The 9,709-nt window shown below is 38.3% G+C and overlaps 2 protein-coding genes across 6 annotated transcripts in view; one reads left to right on the top strand and one right to left on the bottom strand.

Annotated features, from left to right (window-relative positions):
* Positions 1–2,561: 2,561 nt before the first annotated feature.
* Positions 2,562–3,932, bottom strand: LOC107747399 (fibroblast growth factor 20-like). The gene is made up of 3 exons (XM_016561869.1): positions 3,614–3,932; positions 3,027–3,130; positions 2,562–2,825 (listed from the first exon to the last, which is right to left on the bottom strand). The coding sequence occupies exons 1-3, from the start codon at positions 3,888–3,890 to the stop codon at positions 2,580–2,582; spliced, it is 627 nt and encodes a 208-aa protein (XP_016417355.1). The 5' UTR covers positions 3,891–3,932; the 3' UTR covers positions 2,562–2,579.
* A 2,553-nt stretch (positions 3,933–6,485) lies between these two features.
* micu3a (mitochondrial calcium uptake family, member 3a) overlaps positions 6,486–9,709 on the top strand; it is a 27,889-nt gene continuing 24,665 nt past the window's right edge. For 4 of the 5 annotated variants that reach the window (XM_016561864.1, XM_016561863.1, XM_016561862.1 and 1 more), the window contains exons 1-2: positions 6,525–6,797; positions 7,925–8,072. In XM_016561864.1, the coding sequence (XP_016417350.1) occupies positions 6,531–6,797; positions 7,925–8,072 (415 nt within the window). In that variant the 5' untranslated portion in view covers positions 6,525–6,530. Of the gene's footprint in view, positions 6,798–7,924; positions 8,073–9,709 lie in introns of all 5 variants that reach the window. The other variant, XM_016561860.1, reaches the window with a different exon arrangement.

Raw genomic sequence — 9,709 nt, 5'->3', positions numbered from 1 at the left:
TCAATGTATGTTTTATTTCCTGTCAGCTTTGTGTTTCAGTGCATTTTCATTTCATTCCATGATAAGATGTAGTTTGCTTTTTTTTTGGCCAAATAATTTTGACAATTAAATATTTAACCAAGTTAGTTTTTTGAATTATGTTTTGATCTTGTAGGCAAAAATATTGAGAAATATCCTCTTCAGATATCACTTTTGGCCACTACTGTCTTTTAATGTATACCAATCTTTTTTTTTTTTCTTTTTTTTTTTATGTTTTTGAAAGATGTCTCTTATCCTTACCAATGCTGCACTTATTTGATCATAAATGCAGTAAAATAGTAATATACTTAAATATCACTACAATTTAAAATAACTGTTTAATATTTTAATAGATTTTAAATTGTAGTTTATTCCTGTGATGGCAAGGCTGAATTTTCATCAGCAATTACTCCAGGTACTCCAAGTGTCACATGATCCTTCAGAAATCATTGTAATACTGATTTGGTGCTGAAGAAACATTTCTTTTTATTATTATTAATGTTAAAAATAGTTGTCCTGCTTAACATATTGTGGAAACCATGATACAGTTTTTCCAGGATTCTTGATTAATAGAATTTAAAGGAATAGCGTTTATTTGAAATATTTTTGTAACATTATAATTTTGATCAGTTTAATGCATCCTTGCTGAATAGAAGTATAAATTTCTTTTTTTTTTTTAAAGCTTAAATGGTAGTGTATGTTTTCTTTGATTTCAACAATTTTATGTTCCATGCTGACCCCAGTATAGTGAGAGTAATGCACTTGTATTTGACACTCATTTACACTATTTAGAGATGTAGTATGTTTCTAAACTATTTTAATTTGTAGAATTTAAACGGCAAAACATTATATCAAAGTGAGAGAGTTTGCAAACAAAAAGTGTTACAATGCTCTCCATATCCCCTATTTCTCTGTAGTGTGTTTGAGAGCCCTCATACTAGTGTTATTTTGGAAACGCATGTGTGCCCCACAGCCACCTCTCCCCTTACACTTCTTAAAAAGTATAATTTCCTTCCTTAAACACACATACAGTCATCTCACTCTCACAGACAGCCAGATTGACGGGCAGCCAGCTCATCGAGTGTCATCAAAGCCAATGAATCACAACCGTATAAGGGGGGGAAGGAAGTGAAAAGCATCAAACAGAAAGAAATAAGAGATGGGAAAACACAAAGCACTTGCCAGTCAGCGTAATTGTGGTGTTTCAGACCACACGTGACTCTGTCTGTCTTGAAATGACCTCATGCTTGCTAAGAAAACTTCCACCTGCACTGGCTAAGCAAACGTATATCCCAGAATCCTGCATTTTGCAACAGCTTTGAAAGCTCCTAGTGCATGGCTTTCAAAAGACACTTAGCAAAAGAAAAGGCCACTTTGTGAAGGGCTTCCCGCAGGCCAGAGTTACAGGCCAAGGTGTCACTTGAGAAGGTTGCCTTTGGAAGAAAACGGGAGGGGAAATCGTTTTTAGGTGATTGTGTTTTAATGTTAGCATTGTGTTGCCTATTTAACAGCGGGGTATTAAGAGAGAGAGTGAAATGGAAAGATCCTGAAGCATGAAATGAAAATTTTTAGCAAATTGTATTATCGTGCACTGTTTAGCATAACTGTTTAGGCTTTTAGGCGATTAAAATCTCATTTGATTTCATTTCACCGCAACAGGATCAATGAGAATCAGACAGCTGTAGACACCTGCTGTCCCTGCTTATGTTTCCGTAAAAGTCGACCTTTTTCTCCAAATAGAAATTCAATAACCATTCACCTCTGACAGGTGACCTTATGTTTCTACTGAAAGGACAGACACAACAAAATGCAGTCATTTGAACTGTTTAATTCCCCAGTGAATTCTGGAACATTCTCAGGCTCTTAAGGATCTGGTTTAATGACATGAGAGAAAACAAAAACGGGGGGACACCAAGGTGGATCACATACATCCGGAAAATTAACAACTCATAAGAAAATACTTTCTTCAGTAGTTCTATCTCTAGAAGTCACGTCTCTATAGTGGTAGAAAATAAAGCTCTCATGACGTCCTGTTACATCTTGCATATATCCTTGTAAAAAATATTATTTTAAAATAAATAAATATATAAAATAAATATCTTTAAAAAACATAAATTAAAGGACCTAAAGATAAATGTTTGGAGGAGTTTGTCTCCTGCTTGTCCATGCCAGTGTTTGGAAGAGTATGAAATCTCAAAAGCATTTCACAGAATTCCTTCAGAAGCCTTCTAGAATTTTCAGTAGTAGTAGTAGATGTCCATCATTCTCTGGCAAGAAGTCCACCAGTGCTCTCTTTTAATCCAAAATCCCTTGTGTCCTACGTACAGCAGGTGTGAATGGATCCAAAACAGTGTTCTGTTCTTCAGGAACTATCCAGACCTTTGGTTCCTGCCACTCCAATCAAGGGCTTTCCATCTCCTGCTAATGCTCCAACCTTGGCCCGCAAAAGGGGGCCTCTTTTGCCCCCGTCTGCACTGCTTTCTCCTGGGACAGGTTTGTCCGAGGGAGATAAAGAGCATGCAGGTGCTTTTTTGGGGGTTTGGGTTTAAGGTTCAGTGGTTTCAGCTGTGACCTAGTATCTCCTTGTAAAGCTCAGGAACCCGCTCTGGATCCACAGGCCGCGGCAAGAAATGCGTGAAGCGCTGGTGCCTCCGAGAGCGAGCTCCATCTCGAGACGTCCCATCCTTGTTGAGGGCTACGTAATAATGGGATCCTCGCTCGCCATGCCGATACAGGTTAGAAGAGTAAGTGTTGTACCAGTTCTCCTCAAACTGCTCCCTGAACACACACTCCGCTGTCAGCTTTTCCTAAGAGAAAAAGAGGCAAAGCAAGGGTTAACCACACTGCAAATGGAAGAATAAACTGTGTCCAAAGGCTATTTGAAATTACGCCATAAATCACTCTCTCAGTTAAGCTCGACCAGGCTATGAATGAAATTAATTGTTGTATTACTCAAAATAATATACAGCCGGCACAGTACCAGTAAGAAGAAAATGTGCTATACTTACAGATCCATACAGTTCGCCCTTGCTGTTCATTCCCAGATACAATCCGCTATCCACACCACGGATGCTCACCATCCCCACAGCGAGGCTAATGAATTCCAATATACCTGTGAGAAAAGCACAGCTGTTAGTTCCCAGTTGAGACAGCAGGACAAGCACCTGCAATAGTGGCATCAAACTGCCCTATACTTAATTCATGACGTCTTTCACACTTAATCACTGTGTTTTGCTATATTATAATGTTATTCGAGCACAGTATGACAGTTAGGTTTATGAAAATAATAATAATCACTGTCGTCATGATAATATCACATTTTACATTACAGTGCAATTACATAAGTACCAATAGTCAGCAATTTCGTTATTAAAATATGCATAATGCATATAATATGTTTTTTATTTGATTTCAGAGTTTACCATTAAAATAATCATCACTGGTCAGTCTCTTTACATAAGTGAACTGCATGTGCAATTGTGTTGTGGATATGCTTGTAAATACACAGTGTTGTGTGGTTATTATTATTATTATTATAGTGTGCTAGCAGCATAGACTATATAATAATAATGAAACAACGATGAATAATACTTACCAAATCTGCTGTGGTCTTTTCTCGTGCCTTGCACAGAACCGTCCGGTAATATCTCGAGGTGGTAGCCGGTCCTGCAGTAGAGCTGCCGCCGGCGGAGGATCCCTTTCAGATGCGTCAGGTCCGGTGAAGTGCTGCGTGACAGGCGCTCGGCGGAGACGAGGTGCTCGTTCATCAGAGCACCGGAGTCCCCGGGGGGCGTGAGGACAAAATGAGACCCGTGCGCAAAGCTCTCCAAGCCGTGAGAGAAGCTGCCCACCAGCTCGCCGACTGCACCCATAACCGACCCTCGAAGAAAAGTTACCTTGAGGAGAACCCCTGTGGTTTCTCTTTCCCTAGTGTTTTGCGCAGTCACTGCTTGCGGCTTTGACAGTCAATGCGTGTTTACATCCGATTCTCTCTCTCTCTCTCTTCTGGTTTTAGCACATGCTCTCTCGACCTTCCAGGCTACTCCCCTTTGCTCCGGTCCCCTGTGTATCCAATACTCTCTCTTACGCACTCCAGCACACAAGCTTATGCGGCTTCTCTCCTCTTGTGCTCTCTGGATGTGACTGGCTCTGCTCTGAGACACCAGCCTAAATATGGCCCTTATGTAAATGCCCTCTTGACATATGCTAATCGAGTCCTTTATAGATGACTGTTTGAAACATAGCTCCTTGATCGTTTGATCCTCTTCTTCGGTCTTCTTTGATGATCGGTTTCATCTGCATCCACGCGTTTAATCCACTGATGGATTAAGATAAAAGTGCAGAAAGCAGCATTGTGGAGAACAGTGTACAAATCTTTACAACGAGGAAAAGAAAAGTGCAGTTGGATGAAGAAGAGGGATGCGCACTGTGTACCGATCCGTTCCGTTCCCCGGGGTTTACGCGCACTGACGCGCTCTGGCGAATCTCTAGTGTGAAGCAGGTGGAAGCCAAGGAGGAAAAAAGGAAAAGAAAGGGGCGGTGCTCGATAGAGAACGAGAGAGAGAGAGGGAGAGAGACAAGACTTCAAGGTGTGTATGTTGTGTGTCGTCAGTAGTATGCCAAAAAGTGTCTTCTTCTTGATTTGCTATTTGGTTTATACACTGAAAAAAAAATAGTGTAGTAGAAACGATTTTCACTCAGAAATCGCCAGTGAATTGAACAATTAATAGCAAAGAAACGGCCAGTATTAGGCTACGCTGAATTATAAAATCTTAAATTGAAAGACTGAAATTGTGTTGTTGTTGTTGTTTTGTGAAACATAGCATAGTTTATTTCTAAAAACTTGCTGTCATACTTAGATTTAAAGTTTCGCTTGGCTGCCTTAGCCAGGTGTAAATTTATATGACCTAAAAAGCGAAGAAGGAAAAGTCAAAACAACCTGCACATCTGTGCAAACGCCACCACTGCACTGTCAACTCTGACTGATGTCAAAGTGCCTTTGAACAGTTCCAGCATAACATGAGTTGAGATGAAGTATCAAAGATATCAGAGATCAAAGATTCATTACGCACAAAAGAAGGGTCATTAACACAAAGCAAACGAACTGTTTGATGGCAAATCGTTGATACTATGAGTGATTGATATAGAAATTTTCCAGCCCAACAGCTAAGAACATGCCTCAAAGATATTACATGAAAGATCACTTAGGTATGGAGTTGATGTTACCTTATTAATAAATTTTTTTTTAAAATGCGCAATCGACTGCGCTATTATAGGCCTACTATACTGAGCTTTTCTTTGGAGACCATGTATTTTTGTTTACTGTATAATGTTTATTTATTAATCCATCCATTTATCCATTCATCCATTGATGTATGTATGTATGTGTGTATGTATTTATTTATTCATTCATTAATTTATGTTTATTATAAAATATACAGTAATAATGTAATATTTGTAAATACAATCGGCTATAATACAATTTTATGTATATATGGTGCACTAAACAGTATAATAATCTAGAAACATTTAAGTGCCAAACCCCTTCTTTGCTACTTTCTGGAGGATAGATCACTTCCACGTAGGTGATTTATCAACGGTTCTCTCAAGGGACACGTTCTCCCACGTCGTTCCCCTTAGCTCATTAGTATTTATGATCTCCAAAAATACCTTAAACCAAAATCAATGTGGTCAGCTTGAGCAGGATCAATCCACAGACGCAGTGGATCGATCACTTACAATAGAGATGTCAGTTATGTGCCAGATTTCGTGTGACGTTGACCGTTTGCATGGGTAAACTTAAAACAAGTCATAGGAGTTTTTCACAAAAGCACCACATAGTCTCTGATCAGACTTTAGGATCCTAGCAGTGCAAAGCAGATGTGCGCATTTGACTTCAGTGACTGCATAAGTGTCAAAACTAATTTGCGTAATAACACTACAATAGGGATTGAACTAGCTATGTGTGAATAGATGTTAAAATTGTCTGAGTATGAGAAGGTTGAAAAGAATGTTCAAATATGTGATTTTCCAGAACTTTACTTTGTACAGAGTGTGTGAATTATTCAGTAGACTTATTTAATTTCTGTTTACATTGTGCAGTACATTAGCTTACATCTCAGCTTCGTATTGCTCAACAAAAATGATAATTGTTAGCCTGTATGTAAATCTATAATACAGTTAAAATCCCTTATGTCTTATCGACGTACCGTAAACTGACATAAAGAAAAAGCGCACGAGTGTTGCTATGGTTGTAATATCTATAACTTCTATAACTTGTAATATCTATAACTTCATTTAAAACGCATACTTACGCATACATACCCCGACCTTTTGGACACCTTTAGACATCCTTTGAGGGGTTCATAGTGTACATTTTTCATGTAAATTGGCATACTTTATTGGACTTGCTGTTTCTCTGGTCTGGGTAATCCCGGTGAGGGAGCAGCACATCTCGCGATGAATGCATGAGAACTCGAGAATCTTGCACAAATTCTGTCATACCTACAACAATGGCCGCTGTGCGCAGTCTAGGAGTCATATTTAGGAGTTTGTCGCTGTCGTCAGCTACACGGAATGCGCTTTTTCGTTCTCCGGTCAAGGATAACCGATGCATACGCCGAGGAATAGCAGTTGCTGTGGGCGTTGCGGCCGGAGGAGCGGTGTTGTATTATTACTATTCAGAAATGTGCGGATTCAGAGGGAGGAAAGCCCCGATGAATGGAATAGGCTGTCGGGCTCTGCTGCCTTCACTACCCGCTGTAGCCGCCAAGGAGAAGGTATGACTGTTCCCACTGTTCTCAGTGCCACGTAACACTGCTTCCTATTAGTGCTTTTTTTCCTGGCGTCAAATCTATGCAACTGCTAGTCGGACAGGGATTGTGCACTGTTATTAGGCTTTCATGCTGTAGAGTTTGGTGAATTGTTTTGCTTGCGCACACAAACAGTCATAACGCTTGGATGCCAATGCGCGTTTGTGTGATGCTGCAGCAGGAAGAAGGGCGCTTTCCTCGGTCATGGTGCTGAAATGACTGCGCGCACGTTTCAGATCACATATCCGAGCGTTACGGTTGGATAAAACAGCTATGTACTTATCTGTACTATCTGTGCTGTATCATAGAGGCCTGTCAAACAGTAATCTGTACCCTATCAGCGTTGAGCTGTCATGTCTAAGTACAGAATTCTTTGGCACGTGCATATAAACATATTTTTGGGATTTTTGTTCCTTTGGCAGACAGTCAGGTTTGGTTTCCATGGGCTGCCAGATGTTTTGGTCTGACTGTTCCACTTAGTAACTAAATGTTTTCCTGACTGGTGTGGAAACTTTGCAGTTCAAGTTCTTCCATTCCCTGTGTGTGCCTGTTACTACATTAAATAAAACTTTTCTTTTACTTAATCTAATGCATGGACATAAAAGATTATGTTTCCGTACATATAAAATCAATGTATTTTTCAAGTGTTATTTAAATACATACTTATGTTATGCTTGTATGCTTCTAAAAAGTTATTTTAAAATTCATTCAAGTGTTTCAAATTTTATTTGTAGTTATAAATACAATCTAAATATTTTAGTATTTTAATATCTATATCTTAAATTAGATATTTTGATTCAGTTATCAATCTGTGCCATATAGCAATGATGCACAAGTGTACCAGTAAAATCTTCAGTTTCATGACACAAAAGGGCATAACAATTAAACATGATGCCTTTTATTGACCTTTTGATGTCTTTCAGAGATATCATCCATTCAACCTGACTGAACAAATACAGTTTCACAACAAATAATAATTAGCCATTCAACACTAACCTTTTAGTTTGTGATTCATGAATTTACAGAGATAAAGACAATGGCTTTGAAAAATAGAGATATTAACAAATTGTATTGCCCGTCATTGGTTCTTGCAGGCTCCACTGTTTGATTTTGATGAAAGTGACGTGTACATGTCGTCTCATGAGCATCGTTTCCGTCTCTTCAGCTCAGTGGAGTATGAGGGACAGCTGTACATGACTCCTCAGAACTTCATCGAGTCGGTCACCATGAGCGAACCCCGCAGTGAGTCTCATGTTATTTTCTGATGTGAACATGTGCTCCATCTAAACCCTAAAATTATATTTCAAACAGCAACAGACTGCAAAGCTGTAATCAAATCTAATTAGATGAACTTACTTCAAATTGCAAAATGACTAAACATATTTATTTGGGCAAATAATTGCATATCTTTCTTTATGGAAGTACTTGATGGTCTTCAAATCAACTAATGTGGTCTTCTCAAACCATTTAATCTAACGTGTTACAAATAGACTTACCTCAGATCATTGCGTTTGTACATTTACTGAATTCATTTAGAAGACACTTTTATCCAGCGACTTACACATGAGCAAGAAAGAGATGTCTAGGTGTCCTTTTACTTATTTAGATAAGGGAAAAAAATGATAAAACAACAATCGGGAAATATGACAGGCTTCTTTCTCCCCAGTACTTTAGTGCACAGAAAACAGCATTTCTGTAAAGTATTTAAATCTTTATGTAATGTTTAATTAAATCATCATTGTGAATTAAATGGTGTGTTTGTTTAGGGCTTAATCTAATAAATGGATTGTCAGCATGCTAATGAATAAATATTAGAAACAAAAGTCATTAATGGGTCTTAATGGATCAGATCAAAGCTGTGCAAGAGAGCAACAGAAGTGCTTAGTATTTACTTAGCTGGATTCAAACCGGGCTTTGAAGTGCATGTTTTGATAGAATAAATGTCATAATGTTCCACAGTAAACACAACAGGCATAGTCTTCTACAAAAAGAATGACATCCATTAATGCTATACCTGCAAATCCCTATTGTTTGTACTTGCTCCATGTTTTGACAAATGTTGAGTATGAGTAGCAGGAGGCGAATATATTTCATTATTTTTATGTGTTTTAAAGATCATTTCATTAAATCCAAATAAGCTTTACATATCTTTAATATAAAGGCTTTAAACAAACGATATATTTTTTGTAGTTGTTCTGTGAGCCAAAAATGATTATTGCACATGCACCTGTGGAACAGTCCTTGAGACATTTAACGTTTACAGGTGTTTAAGAACTTGCAGCTGTCTTGGTGGAAGAGTGGAGTAACATCTCACAGCAAAAACGGTTAAATCTGGTGCAGTCCATGAGGATGAGATGCACTGTAGTATTACAAAAAAAATAAATAAATTAAAAAATGTTAGCTCTTAACATTGTACAAAAACAGTTTTAATAGTTGCATTATGTCTGAAGACAAACTTGTAGGACACACCAGTGTGGAAAGGAACATCTAAGCTGTTCCGGAACCTTCGGGAAAGAGGTGAGTTTTGCATTCCAGCTCATTATTAGAAACACTTTATTAGGTCATATCAAAGCAGTGAGTGTGTATGTATGCAAATATATGGAAGTAAAACAGCAATGGCTATCTTTCATAATGTACACTACCGTTTGGGGGGGCGGTAAGATTGTTTTGAGGCTGCATTTGATCAGAAACAGTAAAAACAGTAATGTTGTGAACTATTAAAGGGGTCATATGATGCGATTTCAATTTTTCCTTTGTCTTTGGAGTGTTACAAGCTCTTGGTGCATAAAGAAGATCTGTAAAGTTGCAAAGACTAAAGTCTAAAATCCACAGAGATATTCTTTATAAAAGTTCAGACTTGTCCACGCCCTCCTAAAACG

The sequence above is a fragment of the Sinocyclocheilus rhinocerous genome, unplaced genomic scaffold (assembly GCF_001515625.1).
Source record: "Sinocyclocheilus rhinocerous isolate Xijiao unplaced genomic scaffold, SAMN03320098_v1.1 scaffold829, whole genome shotgun sequence".
NCBI lineage: Eukaryota > Metazoa > Chordata > Actinopteri > Cypriniformes > Cyprinidae > Sinocyclocheilus > Sinocyclocheilus rhinocerous.
The sequence above is the reverse complement of the archived record's forward strand: the minus strand, read 5'-3'. Positions and strand labels throughout refer to the sequence as shown.